We start from the raw sequence: 25,473 nt of genomic DNA, 5'->3' as shown, positions 1-25,473 counted from the left end.
GATCAGTGGTCTGTGCTGGACGCACCAGGTAAAGGCACCATGGCAGGCGCTCCATGACTGGGGCGCTCCCTGTCATTGTTGTTGCTGGAGGCGTCTGTGGGGGGACGGCTCGAGGGCCCCAGGAGAGGCAGGTGGGGGGAGCAGCAGTGGGGGGTTGGGGCAGGAGGGGCCCCTGGTGTGGAGGACAGAGAGGTAACATGTGCCCAGGGTGTGCGGGGAGGCGCATGTCCCAGGACCTGTCCCCGGCCAGGTAAGGGACCACGTGCGTCCTCACCTCCCATCTGCCTGCCCCCAGCAACTCAGGCTCAAAAGAGCTGCCCAGAGCTGACAGCAATGTCCTCTTGCCCTCGGGATGAGGAAGTCCACTCCGTGGGGCTGACCTGAGGCCTCCGCCTGGCCTTCAGGAACTCAGAGGGCACTGCTGCGTCCTGCGGGAGGCCTGGGGTGACCGTCCAGGGCTGGGTGGGTGATGACCAGGCCTGGCTTTGCTGTCTGCACCGTCTGCAGCTCCTTCAAGGACTGCTCACTCAGCTCCACGGAGGTCAGACTGTGGCCGCGTGCACAGAACACAAGGGTGGGGGGGAGCTGAGGCTAGGACTGGGGGGACAGTAACAGGCCGGTGGGGGGGGCAGTGATGGGGCTGTTGGCCCAGGCAGTGCTAAAGGCACACAGTGACAGGAGGTGGTTACTCAGGGGCGTCAGAGGCTGGGGGAAGGGGCTTGGGCTCAGAGCCTTTCGGGGAGCAAAGGGTGTTGGGATCACTGGCCCAGAGTTGCCATGGGTCCCCGATGACACACGGACATTTCAGTCTGGTAGAGCGGCTGAGGCCAAGGGCTGGGCAGAGCTTTGGAGCACGGGTGTCCAGGGGCTGGGTTTGAGAGTGGTTGCTGGGGGGGTTGGGAGGCTTTCCCCTTCAGCATCCGGGAGAAGTCCCCAGGCACCCAGCCCAACTCATGGTTGAGAGGCTGAGTCCCCAGCACCTTTCCCGCCCCCACCTCTACCTGAGGGTCTGTAGGCGGCATCCCGGGTACTGGAGGACCGCACACAGGTAGGTCACTATGGACTCTGATAGCTGGCAGTCGCCGAGTTCCAGGGTGGTCAATGCTGGGCTCTGCCTGAGCACGCCGGTGAGGTACTGAAAGGCTTCCTGAAGGCTGGGCTGCCACACCCTTGGGGGAGGAGGAGCCTCAGGACGGCGGCGGACACCCTCCCTCCCCGGCCCTGGCCCACAACCTGTCCCTCCCGTGGTCTCTCCCAGGCCAGGTCTCACCGGAGCTTCTGCACCCGGCACTGCGGCCAGGCCAGGCCCTCACTCAGCACCCGCAGGCCTGCCTCGCTGAGCCGGTTGTGGAGGAGGCCCAGCTCCCTCAGGGCGGGGGCCTCCCTCAGGGCCTCGGAGAGGTCTTGGCAGACGGAGTCCGGCAGTCTGCAGCGGCACAGCCTGTGGGCAAGAGGCACGTGGGTCTGTCTTCAGGCCCCTTGGCTGCTTGGCCACAGCCCACTGGGCAAACTGGCCACTCCTGTGTGTGAGTGTGTGGGAGGGGGAGGTTCAGTCCGGGGACAGGCCGGCTCTGCAGGGAACAGAGATCTCTCTGTCCTTTGTCCCCACGTGTGTGCCTGGGGCGCCAGGGCCCTCGGAGCGAGGGCAGGCCTGCAGGCTTTTCCCTTACGGTCCAATTCTCTCCCAGCGTCTGAAGAGCCTGTTTAGATCCTACTTACTGCCACGTGTTTAATTGCGTCGCCGCCCGTTGAGTTTAGGGGGCTGTAGTTTGTGCAGTTAGTCAGTCCCCAGCGGTCAAGCGGCTGCCTTGTTTCTACTTTGCTGCCTCTAGAAACAGTGCTGTGAGGAACCTCTTCAGGCACTGAGTTCAGGGCCGAGTGGCTGGGCCGACCTTGCCGATCACTGCGCTCTGTTTCTTCCCCGGTTGCTGGAGTACCCTCCCACCAGGCCAAGTGACCGTGTCACCACGCCCCACTCCTAGTTCCTACAGCTGCTCTTACTTTCTGCTGACTTGGTGACAAGTCCTGTACTCGGCGTGGCCACGTTAATTCTCACGCCAGCCTGCCGAGGCAAGGCCTACTGGCTCAGTTTCACAGGAGAGGAAACGAGCTCAGACAGACTGACTTGCCCAAGGGCTCAGCGGCAGGCAGCCGGGACTCAAAGCCTGTGGCCCAGGTACTTCCCTCCACTTCCCTCCTCCTGGGAGAGTGCAGGGGGCTGCCCAGTACCCCTCTTTCCAGTAGCGCCTCGCAGCCTTCCTTTGTTTGTTTGTTTCCTTTCTTTGGAAGGAAAATATATTCTGGTCTTCCTTATCCCTCCCCCAGAATGCACAGCCGCACCATGCTTTCCACTCAACCTGGGGCCAAACCCTCCTTCCTAACTAACACCGAAGCTGGTGAGGGAGCCCCGATCCCCATCCCCTCCTCCCTCCCCGTCCTGAGTGGGCACAGCCTGTTGACCCCAGCCCGGGACACCAGAGTCCCCTCGGCCATTTCCAGCCAGGGCTACATCTCTGTCCCTGCCCAGACTATTCTGCTTTGCATCCCTTCCAGGGGAGGGTGGGGGCTCGGTCACTCACGTCAGGCTGTGCAGACCACAGTGCTGGTCAATCATGGCCTCGAAGAGTGTACGCAGTGGAGAGGCCTGGGGTTTTCTCATGGTGGCTTGTGAACTGGTAGGAGAGAGAGCACGGTGAAGCCCACCTGTCCCCTTCCAGTCCCTCCCTCCTTCCTGTGGTCCTGAGGTGCCAGAGCTGCCTCTGTCCTCAACCCCAGACTGAGCCGGGACCCCTCCACGCTCTTCACTCCAAACCCAGAGGGAAACCACTCATGCACCTCCCCGCTGAAGCAGTCTATGTGAGTCCAGCCTGTGTGTGTGGGGGTGTCACCCTCATTCCGAGACAGGTCTGTCCTTGCACCTGCAGTGGGCGTCCCCGGCCCCAGCCCCTGCCAACACCCTGACAGTCATCATGTCAACAGATGCTGAGCTCTGGGTTGAGTGCTGGGTTGGAGCTAAGACGATTTGCCCTGAAGGAGCTGAGGGTCTGGTGAGGGGGACAGACATGGGCAGAGGTCATGGCATACAGTGGTCTATGGGGCACTTCTGGGGACAAAGGGGTCCCAGGCCAGCGGGGGGAGCCTGCCAGAGTACTGACGACAGGCAGCAAACAGTGTTCTGGGTGGAGAGAACGGCAGGTACAAAGCTCAGGGCACAGCAGGCATAGTGCATTCCAGAACTTACTAGAAAGCTGGGCCACAGCCACATGGCCGTGCTAAGAGGTTTGTCTCAGAGGGGACCAGCTGGGAGTTGGCATGGCAAAGGCCCCTCCGGAGGGAGATGGACAGATGGACAGATGGACATCGGGAGGCTTCCTTGAGAGGGCGCGGGCTCCTCCTTGGGGGGAACAGGCCTCCGGGCGTGGTCGGCCTCCCCCTGCCCAGATGGATGCAGGGCGCACATCCCCCCACCCGGGGCCTGTGGACTCACGAGCTGCCGCCAAGGCTGCCATGCAGTCGCTTTATCAGGCGCTTCTTCTTCTTCTTCTCCTGCGGGGGGACCAGCGCACAGCTAACCAGCCGCAGGGCCTGCCCGGCCGGGCAGCTCCTCACGCAGTAGCTCAGGACGACCAGGTCCATGCGGCTGAAGCGCACTCGCTCCAGCTGGAGCTCCGGCCAGCCTCGCAGTGCCTGGTGCACAAAGGCGCTCTCCTGCGTCTCGTACAGGCAGTACAGGAGCTCTAGCGGGTAGCTGAGCTCACCCTCCTCCTCCTCTGGCTCCTCGGAGCCTTCCAGAGTTTCGGTCTCTTCAGTCCCCTCCGGGGCCGCCCTTGGGCGGCCCCGGCCCTGTTCCTGCACCCAGCGCAGGACATCCTGCTTCACGCGCTCGGAAACCACGCCGCCGAAGTGGCGCTTGATGTCACACATCCGCTCCGCGTTCAGCAGCCCGAAGAGGAAGCGCGTGGTGAGCGTGAGGTGGCCGCGCAGCTCGGTGTCCCCCCGCAGAAGCGCCCCCACGCCGCCAGCCGGTGCCTTGAGAGCCCCCTCGTCCTCCAGCAGGTAGGACAGCGCGGCGAAGAATTCCTGGAAGCTCTGGTCCATGAACTGGTAGGTGACCTCTGTCTCCAGCACGCCTGGCAGCTCTTTCTTGCTGAGAAACAGCGTCTGCACTTTAGAGCCACGAAGTTCCAGTCGTTCCAGATCCTTCTCGGAGAACTGCGCCCTGTGCCGGAGGGTACCTTCGCGGGCCAGGCGGCCCAGTTTCCGCAGCTCTCCCTGCATCTGGGGACCGTCGGCGCCAGGCGCTGAGCTCAGGACGCTGGTGATGAAGAGCAGGTACACGGACGTGGTGGTCTTGGAGGTGCGCGACAGGTCCTGGTGGAGCTCGAGCTGCTGGCGCAGAACGGTGCACACGATCCAGCACACGAAGGGCACGAAGCACAGCGCGAACAGAGTCTCGTTCTCCTTCACGAAGCGGTAGGCGCGCTCCGCCATCCGTTCGTCCCGAAAAAACTTGTGGAAGTACTTCTTCTTGTCCTTGTCGGAGAAGCCGCGCACCTCCGCGCACTGCGGGGAGCACAGGCGGCCCTGCAGCCTCCCGGGGGCGGTGGCGCGCGCGGTCACCAGCAGGCGGGCTCCGGGCAGCAGCGTCTTGCTCACCAGGCCGTCCAGCACGCGCGCGCCGTCCGCCTCCTCGAAGGGGTCTGTGCAGGGCGCGGCGTCGGCGGGCCCCGGCGGCAGCTCGTCCGCGCCGTCCAGGATGAAGAGCAGCCGCTCGGAGCGAGCGAGCATCTGGCGCACGGGCGCGCTGCGGTGGGGGCACTGGTCGAGGACCAGGCGGGCCAGGCTGCACGGGCCCGGTCGCTCCAGCAGCTCGCGGCAGGGCAGGAAGAAGGCGAAGTCCACCTGGTCGCGGTACAGCTTGCCGGCCGCCCAGTCGTACAGGATCTTCTTCGCAGCCATGGTTTTGCCGATGCCCGCCGGGCCCTGCAGCACGACCGTCAGAGGCCGCTGACCCTCTTCGTCGCGGGCGAACAGGCGGTTGAAGGTGTGGGTGTCCGAGCGCCGAGCGCGCTCCGGCTCCGGCTCCGGCTCCTCCGCGAGCCCCGGAGCCTCGTCCGCCAGCGCGGCGCCCTCGCGCGCGATCAGCAGTTTGGTGAAGCGCTTGTTGATCTTCACCGAGCGGGCGTTTCTCTCCTTCACCTTGGCGTGCTGCTGCAGGACGTGCTCCCTGTACTTCTTCTTGTACTCTGGCGGGCGCGGGAGGGGCCGGAGGGAGTCAAGGGAGGGGGGAGTGGGCGGAGGACGAGGACGCGCCGGCCGCGGCGCTGGGCCCTCGCGGCGCCGGGCCCTCGCGGCGCCTTCCCCAGCCCGCCGGTTCGGGTGTTTCCCTGCCGCACCCCCGGCCCCTCCGCCCAGCCGCCCTCCCGCACACCCTCCTCCCGGGGACCAGCTGCCGCGGACACTCGTGCTGCAGACCCGAGGGTCACCGTACCCTCCCCCGCCCCCCGGCTTGGGGCGGGCGCTTCGCACGGAGATAGACTTACCCGACACGGAGACCAGCGCGGAGGAGCCGGGGCCGAGCCCTGGAAGGGAGACCGGCCGTCAGGCCCCGCCGCAGGCGCAGGGGCGCGGCGGGGGCCGCGAGAGGGAGTTGGGGGCCCGCTGGGGAGCGCCCAGGCCCCGAGCCCTGCGACACCGCCCTGGCGGGGCTGTGCATGGGGAAGCGGGAAGGACGGTGGCGCGAGGCCGAGACTCTGCCCGGGCGGAAGGGAAGAGAGAGGCGGGGACCCCGGCGACTCCCGCGACCCCCGAGCCCGCGCTCACACTGCAGCCGCTGCTCCTTGAGTCGCGCAGCCACGTCGCGCACGTCCGCCCTCTTCAGGGTCTTTCGGGCCACGTCCAGGGCAGGCTCCGGCCCGTAGAACTGGGTCAGCTGCTCCGCGAGGTCCACGGCGTCGGCGCGCTCCAGCCGCCCCCACGGGATGCTGCGGCCCTCCAGGGCCGCGTCCCGCAGCTTGTGGCGGAAGCGCTTCAGCTGCTCCTGGCTCAGGTCCTCGAGCGCGGCCTGGAGCAGGTCTCGCGCCTTGGCTGCGCGGACCTCGGTGCTGGGGGCAGGCGGGCGGTGGCGGTCAACACCCGTGTGGTTGCGGGGACCCCGGCCCTGCCCCGCCTCCCACCCGACGCGACCCCGGGGTGGGGGCGCGCACGCCGGTCCGCGGCTCCCAGGAGGCCCCGTTGCTCCAGGGGACGCTCAGCGGGGAGGAGAGGCATGGAGGGGGGAGCCGGGCTTTGCTCCCAGGCTTTGCCGCCTGGTGGTGAGTGGGTTCCCCCCGCCCGCCACCCCGGGAAGGCCCTGGCCACCGCTGACCCCAGCGCTAGGGGACGCCTTCCCGCTCCGCACACCGCTTGCTGTGTCCCTGCCAGGCGGGGCCAGGCCCGGTCCAAAGCCCAAGATGCCGGAGCTACCAGGGCCTGCGCTCTCCCCTTCCCTCCCTCTGCTCCTACCCTCCCTGGGAGACTCAGCAGGGAGCCAGACTCCCCCCGGGGCCCAGACTGTGCCCCTCGGGTCCCCACGACACTCATCTCACTGAGCCCTTTGGTGGGGCCCAGGCTGGGGGCTCACATCAGGGGCTGAGTCTGAGCTCCTGGTAGGGAACAGACCCCCGGATGCCTTCTGTACAGATGGAGTCCCTAGAGTCCTGAGCCTGGGGCATGTTGGGGAAAGGGCGTGGATGAGGCGTGTGAAGCCCCAGGGAGACAGCAGCCCGAGGCCTTAGAGGGCTTCCCGACTGACCATCCCGAAAGCCAGCACTCACCTGGAGCGGAAGGCCTCTGGTTGGTCCATGGAGTCTGGCGCCTAGGAGGAGCGCTTAGGGGCAGATGCAGGGGTTAGAAAGGCTCCTCTCCGCAGGCTGACGGAAGCCGAGTTCTAGGGGATTTGCCCAGCGCCACCCATGCCCGAGCCCCAAGGGCTCTAGCTCAGCTGACACTGAGATGTCCGTCCAGCAGTCACCGGGCTCCCGAACTCAGGCACCTGGACATGTGCACACAATCACCCTTTAAGAGTTTTGCTGGGTGACCTTTGATTTTTGTCTAATCTTTCCCCCCCCCCATTACTGGACTCTGAAAACCCACAGGGCGTGGCAGCAAGGGAGAGTCGTGAGCAGGTGGCAGCAGAGCAGGGAGGACAGTGGCTGGCTCCAAACCAGACCTTCAGCTTTAGGGCCTCAACACAGGTGACACTCTGAAGGCAGCAGGGAAGAAGGGCTTCTTGGGCCGAGGGGACACTAGGGCTCGTACGGTAGTACCAGGGAAAGGAGGCTGTCACGTGGGCCGGGGAAGAGCTCTGTAGCTTCCCAGGTCTGGCGTGAGCAGGCGGATGGGGACAGGTGGGGAGGTGAGGCAGGTGATGTGCAGCCACATGTGACCAAATGAATGTGGGGTTCTCCTGACAGCGTCTGCCTGCGTGAAGTGTGTGTGTGTGTGTGTGCGCGCGCGCACATCTATGCGACCACCATGTTTGTGTGAGTGCACCTGTAGTCGGTGACATAGTTGGCGACCTAACAGGCCCCAGAGATATCAGGTCCTACTCTCTGGAACCTTGGAAGGTCCCCTCCTATACAAAAGGGGCTCTGCAGCCATGATGGGACTCGGGATCTAGAAATGGGAGATTGTCCCGCATTACCCAGATGGGCCGTAAAGGTCATCTCTAGGACATGGCTAGAGGCCGAGGGGGACTCAACCCGGAGGATGGCGAGGTGACCAGAAGTCAGCCACGAGGCTGCCGGCTCTGAAGCGGGGAGAAGGGGCCTTGAGCCAGGGAGCTCAGGAGCACAGCACTAGAAGCTGGGAATGCAGCTTGAAAAGGCAAGGGGAGGTCATGTCCTCTCGGGCCTCTGGAGGGAATGTGGCTGCGCCAACCCATGGAACTCGGCTCAGCCAAATGGCTTTTGGACTTTGGACCTCCGGAACCAAAAGAGAGTAAGTATGTACTGTCTTTTTTTTTTTTTTTAAATGTTATTTATTTATTTATTTATTTATTTTTAAGATTTTATTTATTTATTCGACAGACAGAGATCACAAGTAGGCAGAGAGTCAGGCAGGGGGAGAGGAGGAAGCAGGCTCCCTGCTAAGCAGAGAGCCCGATGTGGGGCTCAATCCCAGGACCCTGGGATCATGACCCGAGCCGAAGGCAGAGGCTTAACCCACTGAGCCACCCAGGCGCCCCAAGTATGTACTGTCTTAAGCCAGGTTTACAGTAGGGAATGCAGCAGCCCCGGAAGATGAACACAAGATCTCTCTGAGTGTCTCTGGGAGATCGATCGCCTGCAGGAACCGGGGTTCTGGAATCAGCACTGCCCTTCTGGCCGTAAGCCGTCCTTGTGTTCAGTCCTGCTTCCAGCAAGAGCCTTGAGAACTGACCCCCCTACCCTGGGAGAGAACCCGAGTCCTGGGAGCCTCTCTTCTGGCGGACCTCTCCACTAGGAGGAGGGGACTCACAGAGATGTCCATTTCTTTCTGATTTTTTTTTTTTTTTTCTGTTTAAGACAAGTATCTCCATATCTTCCTGAGGTGGGCTGGGGCCCTCAGAGGTCTGGGTCTACTAGTCACACTCACGTCTACTCCAGGACAGCGCCTGCCTTTCTCCTACTCCCCAAGTTCCTGACAGGTCCCCGCCCATCCCTCTTGACTGCCCTCACTGGGCAGCCTTCTGAACTCAGGGCAGGGCTGGGAGCGGAGAGCCTGGGGGGGGGGGTGCTGCTGCCAGCACACATGGGCAGGGGTGCTTGGTGCTTTGAAAGAACTCCTGTGAACATGAACACAGCTCACGGTCCCCACAGAGCACTGAAAAGTAGGGTCCGGCACCTGCCCTGTGTGTTGAAGCAGCTTCTGCTGGGGCAGGTCCAGAGCGGGGACAAGACCCTTACTCCAGGCCCTGGTGAGCATGACAGCCAGCAAAGCAGAGGAGAGGACTGAGTCTCCTTGGAGTCAGGGTCCTGGGGACAAACCCTTAGCAGAGTTGGACCTCAGATGCCAGGGGAGGTTGGGGTTGGGGGTGCTACAGTCATGAGCTCTCTATGGGGTTCCAGCTCCCTCGATCTGCCAGCTCCCGACTCACTTAGCTCCAGTGACGTGGCTGGGATTCTGCAGAGACAAAGCAGCCATCGATGGACCACAAACATAGGCATGTCAGGGCTCGACCGTGGACAGAATGTGGGCCCTGCTCGGCTCCGGGGGCATCGCAGGGCCCTGGCCCACAGCTCCACTTCCAGAGACCCCAGTGCATCCCTCATGGACCCCTCAGTGAACCCCATTCCAACCCCGAGACACTCCATACACCCTCAGTCCTCCGGGCAGAGACAGATGTACCACCCTGGCCGGTGCTGTGTTTCTCTAAGTGCACGTTCACTTTTCCTCTCCACGGGATGATTTCCTGAAAGCAAGTTCTTTATGGCTGCACTGTCTCCCTTTCACTGTCGTTTCCGGCAGGAAGTGCCACCGTCAGGAACACCATCTCCTAGCCGGGATGTTGGGCATCAAATCCTGCCTCCACCATCCAATGGCTGGATCACCTTGAACAAGTTACTTAACCTCTCTGTGTCTCTTTCCTCCTCTGCAAAACGGCATGGTAATGGCACTCGGGCATCGAGGGTGGAGAGGAGCGAAGCTGCCACGGGTGTGCCACGCCCCTTCCAGGCGCTCATTGTTGCCACCTCTCCAGTCCTGGGAAGCTCTGCTTTCTGGGTCGCCGAGAACATCCTGATTCCTAAACTTCAGTTCTGATCCCACTCACCCCCCACCCCAGCACTCCACCCTGCTGACCGTGAATTCTTCCCTGCAATGTGTGCTGTTTCCCTTTTGCCAAAGGGATGGACAGGGGCGAGTCAGAGAGAGCGTAGGGATGGAGGAAGGGCGTGCGTCTGCTCTGGTGTGTTCGGCCAAATTCAGCGCGGGAAGGGCGCTGAGGCCTGTGATTTCGGGATGTCGAGGTCATCCCCATCTCCTCCGATGGACCCTCCTTAAATGGACTCTGTGCCCTACAAACTCTCAGCAGCGGCCGACAGCAGCCCCGGGAAAGGCTCTGCTACCAGGAGCCAGTATCAGGGAGGCCTGGCGTGAGCTGCGCTGGGGGAGCACGGGGACGAGGAGAGGAGGTGGAGGGGTGCGGGGGGGTTGAAGGCCGAGGCCTGCTTTCCTAGAAAGGGGTCAGCAGGGGAGGAAAGGACTCGGGGGAGCGGTGTGGCAAACGGTGCCTTCCATTCTGGGTCCGTGTTCTCCCGTGGTCCCGCAGCTCAGCAGGGGCACTTCCAAGGGCACGATCTTGAAATCTTTTCCGAGTCATTGAGACCGCACCGTGAAGTGCCTCAGAGGCCCCTCCCACGGGGATTTTGCTCCCCCGGAAAACTTGAGGAAAGCCTTCGAGCCTTTCGCCCTCATGACGCCGCTGGTGAGGGCTCTCTGGTGTCCTCAGCATCACCCACTCGTCCTCGGGGGCTTCCCTCCTCCTGGGTCCTCCTCCCTTCGAAAGCCTCATTCCTGGTGCCCATGCGCCCAGCAGAGGCTGCTTTCCCTGCTCTGAGCGCTGCGCTTCACGCCCTGGCTTCAGCGAAAGGACCGTTCCTGAGGAGGGGGACGGTGAGGAGAAACGCGGAGCTACAGCGGACCCCCTCTGTGCGCTGACGGGAGATAACTTGGCTAAAGTGGACGAATTTCTAGAAAGACACAGACTATTGAAATGGAAGCAAAAGAAGGAACCTGAATAGATCTACAAGTAAAGAGGTTGAATTAACAATAAAGAGAAATTCCCGCAAAGCAAAGTCGGCGTCCAGACGGCGTCACTGCTGATCCCAGCAGGCATGGAAGGCTGCACGAAGTCTTAGGGACAGCAGAGGCGAGAGCACGTTCCCGCTCCGCCTGTGAGGCCGCGTGACCCCGGTGCCCGAGGAGCAGACACCTCCCAGGCGGGCGAAGAGCGGTGTCTCTGGGGACCACAGACAGAGAATCTCCTGCCAACCCCCACAAGGCAGAATCATCCACATATGCAGAGAATTACAGACCACGGCTAAGCGGGTTTGTGCCGGTAGCGTAAGGCCGGCTCGACATCCCCGGATCAGTCCCTGCGACCGGGGGTCCTTGCCGTGCCCCCCCGCGGCGGCCTGGGGGCTCTCCCTCTCCTTTTCTCTGGTGAGGGGTTTCCTCGCGGTGATTCTGTTCCTCTCACACTCTCCCCACCCCAGCCCGTTCCTTTAATGCTCCCGTGTACGGGGAGGCCTGGAGCTAGCTGTCTCGTCTCGGCCTTCGGGTCTCGGTCTCGCGGCCGAGCTCAAGGGCAGGGGGCCGGCAGGGCTGGTTTCTTCTCAGGCGTCTCTCTCAGACTTGCAGCCAGTTGCTTTCCTCCCGTTTCTTCACATGGTCCACGCTCTGGGTACCCAAGTTGGTTTTTAATACATCCCAACCTACGGAGGGAGGAAAATATTCAGTCCCGGCCCCCTCCAGCCGTCCTGTTCCACTCAGAGAAGAATCTTGAAAGAAGCCAGAGGGAAAGAAAGCCCACCCAGAGAGGAAAGGTGCAAACGACACCAGGCCTTTCCTGGGAATCGTGTGCGCAAGAGGAGAGCGGAATGAGATACTTAAATCGTTGGAAAGAAAAAATCCACCCACCTAGAATTCTGTATCTAATGACATTGTACTAAAGTGAAGGAGAAACAAGAACTTTCTCCTAGAACAAAAATTGTGGAAATTGGTCACCAGAGGATCAGCCCTGCAAGAAATGTTTGTAGGTGTTCCTCAGAGAGAAGAAAAAGAATATTATGTAGTTTTGGATCTATGTACATGAAGAGGATTATTGTAGGAATAGATGAAGGTAAATAAAATATTTTATTTTTCTTACACTCAACGGATCTATCAGTTTGTTCAAGATAATAATAGCCATGTACTGGTTGAATATTAGAAACGTGTGACAGTGATGTTGTAAGGAATGGGCGGGAAGGATTGTTATAAAGTACCCCATTGCAGGGCACCTGGGTGGCTCAGTGGGTTAAAGCCTCTGCCTTCGGCTCCGGTCATGATCTCAGAGTCCTGGGATCGAGCCCCGAATCGGGCTCTCTGCTCAGCGAGGAGTCTGCTTCCTCCTCTCTCTCTGCCTGCTTCTCTCCCTACTTGTCATCTCTGCCTGTCAAATAAATAAATAAAATCTTAAAAAAAAAATACCCCATTGCCTGTGGAGTAGTGCAGGACTACATGAGCACAGAGTAATTGTAAAGGCAGATTACGAATTCTAGGGCAGCCACCACAGCATTTAAAAAAGAAGTATAAATTAGGCACCTGGGTGGCTCAATTGGTTGAGCGTCTGACTCTTGATTTCTGCTCAGGTGATGATCTCGGGGTTGTGAGATCGAGCCCTGTGTGGGGCTCCACGCTGGGCCTGGAGCCTGCTTGGGACTCCCCCTCTCCCTCTGTCCCTCCCTCCCCACTTATGCTCACACTTTCAAAAAAAGTGTACTTGATATGCTAAGGGAAGAGAGAAAACAGAAAAATATCCTCAAAACCAGAGAAAAGGCAGAAAAAGAGTGGAAGGAAGAAAGAACAAGAAAGTGAGACAAAGGAACCAAATAACAAACGGTTACAAATATGATAAACACTAATTCAGCTACATCAATAGTTACTTTAATGGTCGATGACCTGAACACCAATTAAAAGAGAGACGATCAGAGTGGATTAAGAACATGGCCCAGCTGTGTGTTGTTCATAAGAAACCCACGTTAACTGCAAAGACACAGATAGGGTACAAGTAGAGGGTGAAGAGATACACCAGGCTAACCCTAATCACAAGACAGCTGGGTGGATGGAGGTGGTTGAACAGTAGGAACTTCCAGTGAGAAGATAAATGAGCACTAGGGCTGTGACAGACACCACGGTGACTGTGGCTGACGCTGCCGGTTGGCACGCGTGTATGAAAAATGTTGAGAGTAAATTCCCGAGAGTTCTCATCACAGAGAAAAAGAAGGACCGTTTCTTGCCTTTTTCGTTGGTGTCTGAGATGATGGATATTAACTAAACTTATCTGGGTCTTATTTCACAGTATATGTAAGTCAAATCATTATGCTGTATATCTTAAACTTACACAGTTTATATGTATGTTAATCATATCTTACTAAAACAGAGAAAAAAGCTGGAGTAACTAACTCACTTCAGACAACGCAGATTTTAGGGCAAGGAAAATCGTCCGAGATAAAGAAGGGCATACATAATGATAAAAGGGCTAATTCTCCAAGTAGATAAAACAATCCTTGATGTGTCTGTACCTGACAACAGTGCCAGACACCCGAGGAAGAAACTGACAGGATTTTATGGAGAAATAGATGAACCCGTTTTTATATTTGGAAATGTCAATACCCCCTCTTAGAAATGGACAGATCCAGCAGGCAGGAGCTCAGTAAGGACACCGCTGAACTCAACGCCGTCAACCAACCGGGCATAATGGATAGTCATTGACTACTTCAACCAACCCCAAAAGAACACACGTTCTTCTCAAGCTCATAAAACATTGACCAAGAGAGACCACATTCTGGGCCATAAAACACACCCTAACAAATGGAAAAGAATAGAAGTCATACAATGTCTGTTGAGATCACAGTGCAATTAAACTAGCATTCAATAACAGAAAAATATCTAGAAAATCCCCAAATATTTGGAGATTAGACAGCACACTTCCGAATAACACAAGATATAATATAAATATAAATTATAAAATAAAAATGAAAAAATAATTTATCAAAATTTGCAAGATTCATCTAAATCACTGCTTAGAGGAAAATTATAGCATTCCATGCATATATTAGAAAAGAAAAGCACTCTAAAATCAGTAATATAAGCTGCTACCCTGAGAAAATAGGGGGAAAAAGGAAAATTAGATCTAAAGTAAGCACAAAAAAGGGAATAATAAAAATTATGTCGGAAATCAATGAAACTGAAAGCAGGAAGTTAATAGAAAAAAAAATCAAAGAATAAAAAGCGAATTCTTTGAAAAGATCAATAAAATTCATAAGCCTCTAGCAAGACTCGCCAGGAAAAAAAGAGATAAGGGGCACCTGGGTGGCACAGTCGGTTAAATGTGCAACTCTTGGTTTCAGCTCGGGTTATGATCTCAGGGTCATGGGATCGAGCCCCACATGGGGCTCTGCCCTCAGTGGGGAGCCTGCTTAAGATTCTCCCTTCCTTTCCCTCTGCTCCTCTCGCCAGTGCTCTTTCTCCCTCTCTCTCTAATGAATAAATAAATCTTTAAAAAAAAAAACAGACGAGGTACAAAGTTACAAATTATTAATATCAGAATGAAAAAGGGGCCATCACCGTAGATCCCATGTGTAAAAGGATAATAAAGGCAGAACTTTATGCTCACAAATCCGACATTTTAGATAAAGTAGATCAATTCCTTGAAAGACACACTATATCAAAACTTGCACAAGGAGAAGTAGATATTATGAATATGTCTGTATTTACTAAAAAAATCGAATCACAAATTAATAATGTTCCAAAATAGAAAGTACTAGGCACAGATGTGTTCCCTGGTGAATTCTAAAAGGGAAATAACAGCTCTACTATCTCTTCCAGAAGAGAGAAGCAGAGGAAACACTTCCTAACTCATACTATGAAGCCAGCATTATCTTAACACCAAGACTTTACCAAAAATAATTTGGACAATATCTCTCATGGACGTAGATGCAGAAATACTCAACTGAACATTAGCAAATTGAACCCAACATGCGTAAAATTAATTATATACTGCAACAAGGTGAGATTTATCTCAGGTATGCAAGGCTGGTCTAATTTTCAAAATTCAATTAATGTAATCTATCACATCAAGAGGCTAAGGAAGAAAAATCAATCATTGCATCAATAGACGCAGAAGAGATCTGACAACACCCAACACCCATTCATGAGAAAAACTCTGCAAACTAGGAATAGAGGGGAACTTCCTCAGTTAATAAAAGAGATTGGCTAAAAACCCTCCACTAACTTCATACTTAATGGTGAGAAACTAGAAGCTTTCCTTGTAGGATTGGAAACGAGACAAGGAAACTCCCTCTTACCACTTCTAATCAACAACGGGAGTCTTAGCCTATGCAACAAGACCAGAAAACGCAGTAAGGGTCTACAGATTGGGAAGGAAGAAATTTACCCCCCCCCCAATACATGACATGATTGTCTGTGTAGAAAATTCCAAAGAATTAAAAACTCCTGGAACTAGTCAGCAGTTATTGTGAGGTTGCAGGATGCAATATTGCTGGCTTTCCTGTATACTAGCAATGAACAGCTGGGATTTGAAATTAAACAGAGCTTCATTTACATTAGCACCAAATCTGGTGAAATACTTAGGTATAAGTCTAACAAAATATGTACAAGACCTGTATGAGGAAAAGGACAAAGCTCTGATGAGAGATTTAAAAAAGATGAATCAATGGAAAAATATCCCATGTTTATGGGTGGGAAGAGTCAATATTATTAAGCTGTCAATGTTCTCCAGATTGATCTATAGATTCAGTATAATCCCAGTTAAAATCCCAGCGAGTTATTTTGTGACATTGGCAAACTTACTGTGAAGTTTATACAGAGAACGCAAAGACCCGGAAGAGCCCACACAACAGGGCGTTAGAACAAGCGCTTCAAGACGCACCAGAAAGCTGCACAGGTCAGGGCCGCGTGCTGTTGGCAACAGGCTAGAGAAATAGATCAGTGAGGAGACTAGAGAGCCCGCATATAGACCCACAAAATAGTCAATTTATCATTGACAAAGGAGGAAAAGCAACTCAATGGAGAAAGGGTAGTCTTTTTTTTTTTTTCTGGTTAAAAAGTTTATATTTACTTAATTTTATTGGTGTGTAATTGACATGCAATATTATGTTAGTTTCAGATCTACAGCAGTGACTCAGCATTTACACACAAATGCTCACTCCAGTAAGTCTGGTTACCATCTGTCACCATACAAAGCTATACGGCACTATTATGCTGTAATTTACACCCTTGGGTGCAGTTTATTTTCTAATTACCTCTTAATCCCCTTCATGTATTTTGCCTAGAAAGGGTCGTTTTGTTCAACAAATGGTACAGGAACAACTGGGTATCTACGAGAAAGAAAAAAATCTTGGCACAGACTTTAACCTTTCACAGAAACTAACTGAAAATGGAACATAGATGCAAATATTAAATGGAAAACGGTAATGTTTTTAGAAGAGGACATAGGAAGAAATCTAGGTGATCTTGGGTTTGGCAATGGCATTTTAGATACATCTCCACAGGCGTGATCCATGAAAGAGAAAATGGATACATTTGACCTCATTAAGGTTAAAAACTTCTGTTCTGCAAAAGACATTGTAAAGAGAATGAAAAGACAAGCCACAGGCTGGGAGAAAATATTTGCAAAAGACTTATCTGATAAAGGAATGTTATCCAGACCATACAAAGAACTGTCAAGACTCCCAAGTAAGAAGACCCCCTGCTTAAAAAGTGGTCAAAAGATTTGGATGCTTCACCAGAGACAGTACTCAGATGGCTGCTGAGCGGAAGCAAAGAAGCTGGGCATCCCACGTCTTCAGGGAGATGCAGCTTTCAGCAACGGTGCAGCATCGCCCGCCCGGTGCAGTGACTATGACCCAGAGCACCGGCAGCAAATGCTGGCCCGCCTGAGGGGCGACAAGAGCTCTCACCCACCGCAAAGTCACGCAGACTCTTGGGGAGACAGCTGAGTGGTTTCTTACAAACTCCTACTGTACAACCAGCAATCACGCTCCTCGATATTTAAATTTTGATTTAAAGGATTTTAAATGAGTTGAATGCTTTTTTTTTTTTTTTAAAGATTTTTTTGTTTATTCACTTGACAGAGATCACAAGTAGGCGGAGAGGCAGGCAGGCGCGGGGGCGGGGGGGAAGCAGGCTCCCCACAGAGCAGAGAACCCGACGTGGGGCTCGATCCCAGGACCCTGAGATCAGGACCTGAGCCGAAGGCAGAGGCTTAACCCACTGAGCCACCCAAGCGCCCCTAAATGAGTTGAAAGCTTATGTACGCGCAAAACCTGCACACAGATGTTTATAGCAGCTTTACTCACGATCGCCATACTTGGAAGTAGATGTTCTTCCATGTGTTAATGGGTGCGCAAACCTTGGGACTCCACACAATGGAGTATTAATCAGTGATAAAAAGAAATGAGCTATGAAGCCATGAAAAGACATGGGGGAACCCTAAGTGCATATGGTTAGGTGGAAGAACTCAGTCTGAAAATGCTCTGCATTATGTGATTCCAACTCTGTGACATTCCAGAAAAGGCAAAACTCTGGAGACAGTAAGAATATGAATGGTTGCCGGGGTTGGGGGAAGGGAGGGCAGATCGTGGCGCTCAGGGGACGTTTACGGCAGTGACACTACTCTGTGTGACACTATTGTGGTAGACACAGGATGTCATGCCTTTGTCCAAACCCCGAGAACGTACAGCCCAGAAAGAGCCCTGATGTAAACTATGAGCTTTAGTTAATAATAATGTATCAGTCATTAGTTGTAACAAACGTACCACACCGTTACATAGTGTTACTAAGAAGGGGACACTTATTTCGTGTATATTATATATATATGTATATATATATGTATGTATAAAAATTATCTATACTTTCTGCCAAGTTTTTCTATAACCCTAAAAGTACTCTAACAAATAAAGTCTATTTAGAAAAACCGTAATGTGATACCACTTCGCATGTGATGGGGGGGTATAAGTAGAAGGGTGGACAGTAACAAGCATTGGGAGGACGTTGCTGGTGGGGACGTCAAGGGGTGCAGCCATTTTGGAAAAATCTCGTCAGCTCCGAAAAACGTTAAACATGGTGTTACCACAGAACCTGGTCAAATACCTCTGAGGTATCTTCCCAAGGGAATTGCAAACAACATCCTCACGAAACTTCCACACAAACGTCCATAAGCTTTACGGTAGCCAAGACGTGCGAGCGACACAACGTCGGCTGGAGAATGGATGCACAAAGTGCGGCCCATCGCGGGATGGACGGCCGCGGCCCCCAAGAGGAGTCCCGACACACCGTGCACCGTGGAGGAACCTGGAAAACACTGCTCAGTGAAAGAAGCCAGACCCAGAATGACAAGTTCTGTATGATTCTACTCCTCGGAAATGTCCAGAATGGGCAAAGCCACAGAGAAAAAAAGGAGATGAGAGGTGGCCAGGGGCTGGGGGAGAATGGGAGCGACTGCTAATGGGCAAGGGGCTCCTTTTTGGAGTGATGGAACATTCTGGAACTGACTGTGGTGACAGTTGTACAAGTCTATGAATGAGAGTTCTCAGGACCCTTGGATCACGCCCTTTAAGTGGGTGAATTTTATGGTATATAAATTATATCTCACTAAAGATGGGGTTTTTTTTTTGGTTTTGCTTTTTAAATATTTTGTTTATTTATTTGTTTATTTGAGAGAGAGTGAGTGAGAGAGAGAGAGAGAGAGACTTGAGTAGGGGGAGGGGCAGAGGGAGAAGAGGCTCCCTATTGAGCAGAGAGCCCCATGGGGGACTCGATCCCAGGACCCTGAGATCATGACCCGAGCCAAAAGCAGATGCTTAAAACAACTGAGCCGCCCAGGAGCGCCTCATTAAAGATATTTCGGAAATATTAATTCAGGTTTTTGACCTCCTGACGGATCTTCTAAGCAGCCTTGGTGTGGGGAGCATACCCAGTGCGGGTGGGCTTGGCTCTGTCTGGGCTCCGGGGGCTGGACCCCGACAGCGCCCTAAACGAGACAGCAAGAACGGGGCCTGAGCAGCGAGTGGCAGTGCAGGGTTTCTGGGGCTGCCTCCTCCACGGTGGCCCTGAGTGACCACGTCACCACTCGCCTGTGGGAAAAGCGAGGCAGCGGGCACGCCCCCTCCTGTCAAGGGCAAGACCAGGATGTGCGCATGTCCCTTCCGCTCACTCCCTTGGCCACACTGAGCGCTGGGGAGTTCGGGCAGTGCGCCAGGCATAAATCCCATGTCAAAAGACACTCTGTCCCAAGTCTGTTCTCCCCAAAAATTATGATTCCAACCCACTAGTCCCCTCGATCTGGAGTGCGCTCCGGGGCCTCCGTGGCTGGTGCCCAGTGATTTGCATCTGGATCCAGCAGCTGGTTAGGGCTACTTTTCCGAGAATCCCCTAAGAGCAGCGACATTAATCTCAGCAGCCTCATGACTCAGGGCTCACACACACTCCAGAAATCCCCCGTTCAGCCCTGGAGGCCTCGGAAAACACTGTTCTGTGCTTCAGCTTCCCAGAGGGGCAGCACAGGGGTCATCCCCTCACGGAGCGTTTCCCTACAAGAAGCTCTTTGGGGAGCCCTCCCTCTGCCCAAAGTTCGGAGCTCAGGGCAGTGGCTAAAAATCCCCTCTTGCCCTCTTTCCTTTCCTCCCCTGCTCTCCTGGCCCGCAGCCGCCAACAGCTCCCTTCCAAGCCCACTTCCTCACCCTCCCCTCCCCTCGCCACGTCCAGCACTCGGCTTCCCTGCGGGCTGGCCGCTCTCTCCTCTCGAGAGGCGAACCCCCACATCACCACACCTTCAACCGAGGCTCTCAGCTCTCCTTCCAACACAACCCCCGCCCCCGGCCTGCGGGGGTCCCGAATGGAGCAGGATGTGGGAGCCCTGCCAGCTGCTGACCCAAGACCCGTTCTGCCCTTCCTTCTTACTGATGGAACCCCACTTGCTGCGGGGTCGCTAAGTGCCTTCCTATAAGGCTTGATGTCCCAGCAGCTGACCATGGGGCACAGTCTTGGCCAACGACAGGGAAGAGGAACCCTGCCGGGTGAGCTCAGGAGAGCCCACGGGGCTCCTGCTGAAGAGGACGGACGGAGTGAGCACAGCCTTCTGCTCTTGGCCTCTTTGTCCTGCACAGATGTGGCCACAGGCCCGGGGGTCCAGCGACAGTGAGCATGTGGGGACGGAGACCACTCACCGAGGGGGAGAAGGAGCCGGCCCCCAGGGTGGCACCATGGCTCCAGGCCAGCTCCGAGCCCAGCTCCACGGCCCTCGCTGGGCGAAGACTCCTGCCCTGTCCCATGTGCCCGAGATAGTCCAGACTGAGGCCGGTGGGCTGGGGACGGGGGCGACCTCTGCCCCATCTCTCAGCCCCATTTCCGAAGCCTCCTTGCCCAGCAAGGCCCTTCCGCTGCTCCGTCTCCCGTAGAAACCAGACCAAGCCCTCCGTGCCTTTGTGTCTGCGGTTCCTTGGGGAATGCCCTCCCCTTTCCCTCAGGGATCCAGAGAGGAGGCTCCTTCCCCAGGAAGCCTGCGGCTCAGACCTTGCCTGGTGGGCATCTGGTCTATCAAGAGGTCTGGCAACATAGCCAGAGACAGAAAGGGTTGCACTGTATTTAAAATAAGACACAGAAAGGGATGCCTGGGTGGCTCAGTGGGTTAAGCCTCTGCCTTCGGCTCAGGTCATGATCCCAGGGTTCCGGGATCGAGCCCTGCATCGGGCTCTCTGCTCCGCGGGGAGCCTGCTTCCTCCTCTCTCTCTGCCTGCCTTTCTGCCTGCTTGTGATTTCTGTCTGTCAAATAAATAAATAAAAATCTAAAAAAAAAAAAAGACACAGAAATATTACTCAGCCTTAGCAAAGAAGGAAATTCTTGGTACAACATGGATGGAGCTGGGGGACGTGACGCGGAGTGAAACAGGTCAGACACAGAGGGACAAATACTGCAGGATCCCACCCAGATGGGGTCCCTAGAGTCTCCAGATTCGCAGGGACAGAGAGTGGACGGTGGGCGCCAGGGGAGGGATGGGGGTCGGTGTCTCAGGGGGACGGAGAGTGGACGGTGGGCCCCGGGGCCGAGTGAGGGATGGGGGTCAGTCTCAGCGGGACAGAGAGTGGACAGTGGGTGCCAGGGCCAGGGAAGGGAGGGGGGTCGGAGTCTCAGGGGTACAGAGAGTGGATGGTGGGTGCCAGGGGAGGGATGGGGGTCGGTGTCTCAGGGGGACGGAGAGTGGACAGTGGGTGCCAGGGCCAGGGAAGGGATGGGGGTCGGAGTCTCAGGGGAACAGAGAGTGGACGGTGAGCCCAGGGGCCGGGGGACGGATGGGGTCGGTGTCTCAGGGGGACGGAGAGTGGACGGTGGGTGTCAGTGGAGGGACGGGGGTCAGTGTCTCACAGGGACAGAGTCTCAGTTTGGGAAGATGGAAAGTTCTGGAGACGGCGGGGACGGCCACACAACAGTGTGAATGTGCTTCGTGCCCCTGAGCCGTGGACTTAGAGACGGGGAAGACGGTACATTTTATGTCCTGTGTATTTTACCACAATTTTAGTGAAACAATGAAAGTCAATGTCACTATAATCTGATTAATTATTAGCTCAAGTATTCTCCCCGATAGGCCAGGAACCATGGCCTCTGTTTAGCGAAGGGCTGGTGGCAAGTCCTTGAGAGTAGCAGTGCTATCTCCCTCCGTGGGAGAACACGGCCCATAAAATTTTATCAGGTTTTTCGTGCTCCGACCCTTACTACCTTCCGAGAGTGGGAGTCCACTGGGCCTGCCCTGGGCCTGCCTTCCTCTCAGAGCCTGGGCTGGCCAGAGCCCTGCAGTCCTGTCAAGGGTGAATCAATCATTGCCTTGCCGGCAGCTAGTGGGGCGCCTGCCACCAGCCTGGGGCTCCAGCCCCATGTCCACCCAAGGGGAGGGCAGGGCAGCTTCTCGCCTGGCTCCACAGTTCCCATCCTTGCCCTGGGGACGTTGTGGGCAGAGTTTGGTGGAGGATGGGGTGTGACGGCTGAAGTTCTCTTGTGAAAGGTGGCCTGGACCCTCAGCGTCAGGGGACGGAGCCTGCCTCACCGCCCCGTCCGATGGATGAGGGGGTACCCACCTTTGCAGGAGGCCCAGGACCAAGAGGATGGAAGGCCTGGCAGGAGCAAAGAGCCCCTGAAATGCAGCCGCGCGAAGCCCTTCCTCGGCGGGCGGGTGCCCCAAGGGTCCCTCTTGTCCTGCGCGTGGGGGCTTTCCTGCCTGCTGAGGCCACGAAGGGACAGACGCAGGGAGGTACTTGGGGCCTGGCTGCTGCGCACGGGGAGCCCCTCCCACGGCCCCCTCCTATCTCAGGTCTGTGAAGGGCTCTTGCCTGTCTACCTGTGCCCAGCAGCCCCGTGCCCACCAAGGGCCAGCTCCGCTGGCCGCCTGCCTGCCGGGGCGGGGTGGGGGCTGGCTCAGCCCCTCCCTCTTCTCCCAAGACAGGACCCACCACAGGTGCACACAGAGAGCCAAAGCAGCGACAACGCTCCCTACCTCCCCTGCTCAGTGACAGTCCCCAGAGGCTTCTGACGACCTGCCCAAGACGAGCAGTCCTCTCTCCCGGCAGCCACCCCCGGCCAGGATGGTCTGGCCCTCCAATGTCGTGGTCAGAACTCTGGGGAGAGAGGACATGAGTAGTTTGAAGAAGCGAATCTAGCATTTTACTCCGCTGCACGTAATAGGGTACGGCTCAGCCTCACACTCGTGCTTGTGGGGCGAAAGGCTAAGTGCTCTCCGGGGAGTTGTCAGGCTCCCAGGTGACCCCTGCCACGACAGTGGGGGGTTCTTCTCCCCAGACAGGCCTCCCCACACCCTCAGCACCCACCTCTAGCAGAGCCGGGCCCGTCCGCTGCTCCACGCCCAGGGATCTCCCTGCTCCTTGCGCATCTCCCACATAGCCCAGCGCTGCACAGAGGCCTCAGAGCATGGCTCCGGCCGCCCGGATTCCAGGGCCCACTAACCCTAACCCCTCCCCTTCGTTTTTTGGACGTTTTAGCTCCTGGTGCCCATCTTTGCAAATGCACTTCTGTGTAACTTTGTGATTTCCAAGTCCACGCAGACCTTCTTTCCAATAGCTTTCCCCCCAGCAATTACACCTCTTTCAATGGTCCCGTCTTTGGTCCTCAGCCTTCAGGTCCTCAGACCAAACCCACAGCGGCTCCCACGGCCCCTCAGTCCCTCACATTGTCCCCTGTAGTCCCCACGGCCCTCCCAGTGGCCCCCCCAGTCCCCATGGCCTCACCGTGGCCTGTGTCAGCTCCCTGTGCTCCAGCCACAGTGGTCTTCAGTGGTCTTGTGAAAGCTCAGGTGAGGTCACACCCCTTCTTTGTGGTCCCCCACTTTGCCCAGAATGGAGCCCATGAGCCCCCAGGTCCCTCTGCCCCGCGCTCTCCTCTCTCCCCCGCGCTCTCCTCTCTCCCCCGCTGCCCTGCTCCTCCTCCCACTTGCTGGCCGCACCCTCCACCCCCCACCAAGGCGCTCTTGTCCTGCTCCCTTCCTGCCTTCGCCACCTTCTTGGTGACCAAACCCTGCTTGCTGTCCTGACCCAGTCGCTGGCCCTGTTACCCGACAGGAGGCACCACCCCCTAATGCACTCAGCACCTCTGTGTTCCCGGGGTTAGCCATTGATCTCCCCGGGCTGACGCGTGACCTTCACAAGCACAAGCGTGGGGACCGTCTCTTCCCTGCGAGTCCTGGGCAGCCGGAGCGAACGGTGCTGGACGCACCGGGGCACAGCCAGTACCCGTCGGCTGAGTGAGCGCAGCAGCGACTTGCAGCCAAGGACGGGGACTGAGGGGGCGCAGCCTTTTCGGGTCGGCTTCTCTCCCTTACACATTTCGGGTTCCCCCATGCCCGTTCATAACCGACAGACCATTTCTTTGTAGCACTGAGCCGTGTCCCCTCGTGTGGGTTAGCGTTAACCCCGCCCTAACCCACAGCCGTCCATTCACCTGCCGAAGGCGTCTTGGCCGCTTCCAAGCCGGGGCGATGACTAACGGGCTGCTGGAAACATCCACGTGCAGGTTCTCGCGCGGACGCCGGCTGCCATGTCACTTGGGTCCCCAGGAGCCGCGGGGCTGCTGGGTCCCGTGTGCGTCCCATGTGGCGTTTCTGCCTCCCGAGGGTCTGCCTTCCCGCCGGCAAGGAACGACAGCTCTGCCGTGCCCAGCGCTCCGCATTCTGGCCGTCCTAGGAGGGGCGCGACCGTCGTCCCGTGCTGCCTCGAGCCGCGACTCTGTAATGACAGAAGAACATCTCATTCGCTCGTTTGCCTCCCGTACCTCTCCGGTGAGATGCCGGTCACATCTCGGGCCCAGTGTTTTCCTGCCCCTCGTACGCCTTGTCATTGTCTCTTGATAGCTGGGCACGAGGACTGGGAAGTGGGCTGTGGGTGACCTGGCGGGGGGCTGTGTGGTGGGGGGCGGCCCGGGGCGGCCCGGGGCGGAGGCCCAGGAGCTGCACCTGATCGCGCTGGGGCCGGAAGGCTGAGGGGCTGCTTGTCCCCCTTCCCTCGGCCAGTGAGGCTCCGAGGAAGCCCCCGCAGCCGAGGCTCTCCCTAACCAGTCTGGCTCCCGACCGCCCAGAGGTGCTCCTTTCCCCTCCCGCTGCCTGGGACAGGAAGGACGTTTCCTCGAGAGTCACCGTGAGGACGGTCACTGGGTCCGCTGGAGTTCCTGACTCGGCGGTTGTCCCCACGGAGCCTCCGGGGTCTCTCCAACTCTGGTTCAGGACCTCGTACCCTGGCACTGCCCACCCCCCCCGCCCCCAGTTTCTCATCGTGGTTCCCTGCCTTTGCCTCGCTGTCTCTCCAGTCCGGGAATTTGGGGGCCGTAATTGGTCCCGTCATCTCACTTGCTTTATGGCTCTAAGAAGAATTGTTGGTTTTTCAGCTTTTTCCTTGTGAGGGTGTAATGGTGATGTTCAAGTTTCTTATGCCGGACTAAAAACCAAAGTCCATTTGTTATTTTTATGATTTTTTTATGCTTTGTGAAATATCTTTGTTTCGCTTTCTAATTGCTTAATGGTAGTATGAAAGTACAATAGACTTTTGACCTTGTATCCAGGGGCCTTGGTAAATACATCTACTAATTAAAATAGCTTTTTTCCAGATTCTTTTGGGTTTTTGACACCCACAACCATATTGTCTTAAATAATTATAGTTTCATTTTTCTTCTTCCCTATCTTTATAACTTTTACTTCGTTTTCTTGTCTCGTGACTTGCGTAGGGCCCACAGTGTAACGTTGGCTTAAATGGTGATGGGGACATTCTTTTTTTTTAAATTTTTTCATTTTTTTTATTAACATATAATATATTCTTAGCCCCAGGGGTACAGGTCTGTGAATCGCCAGGTTTACACACTACACAGCACTCACCATACCATGTACCTTCCCCAATGTCCATAACCCAACCACCCTCCCCTCCCCCCCCCCCCCCCCCCCCGGAGATACAGACATTCTTGTCTCATTCTGATTCGGAGGTGGAAAGCTCCACATCTCCCCCTTAACCAATGATGTTAAGTTGTAGAGGCCTCCTTCAGACAGCAGGCTTGAGCAGGGGATCTGAGCAAGGTCAGGGGGCCCTGTGGCCCCGTGCGGAAGCAAACAGGCTCACAGGCCATCGGCCCCTAACTGACCCGTGGCTGCTTACAACCAGGAACGGTCCCTGAGATGACCAGAA

The 25,473-nt window shown here is 56.2% G+C and overlaps 1 protein-coding gene across 1 annotated transcript; it reads right to left on the bottom strand.

Annotated features, from left to right (window-relative positions):
- Window positions 1–408: 408 nt before the first annotated feature.
- Window positions 409–20,075, bottom strand: NLRP6 (NLR family pyrin domain containing 6; the record flags this gene model as incomplete). Its single annotated transcript, XM_080817857.1, has 9 exons — window positions 409–547; window positions 1,002–1,169; window positions 1,271–1,441; window positions 2,580–2,672; window positions 3,488–5,246; window positions 5,544–5,582; window positions 5,824–6,104; window positions 6,816–6,856; window positions 19,971–20,075. The coding sequence occupies 9 exons, from the start codon at window positions 20,073–20,075 to the stop codon at window positions 409–411; spliced, it is 2,796 nt and encodes a 931-aa protein (XP_080673983.1).
- Between the last annotated feature and the right edge of the window lie 5,398 nt (window positions 20,076–25,473).

The sequence above is a fragment of the Martes martes genome (assembly GCF_963455335.1).
Source record: "Martes martes genome assembly, chromosome: 10".
In the NCBI taxonomy this organism is placed as follows: Eukaryota; Metazoa; Chordata; class Mammalia; order Carnivora; family Mustelidae; genus Martes; species Martes martes.
This window is presented reverse-complemented; position numbering and strand designations above follow the sequence as displayed.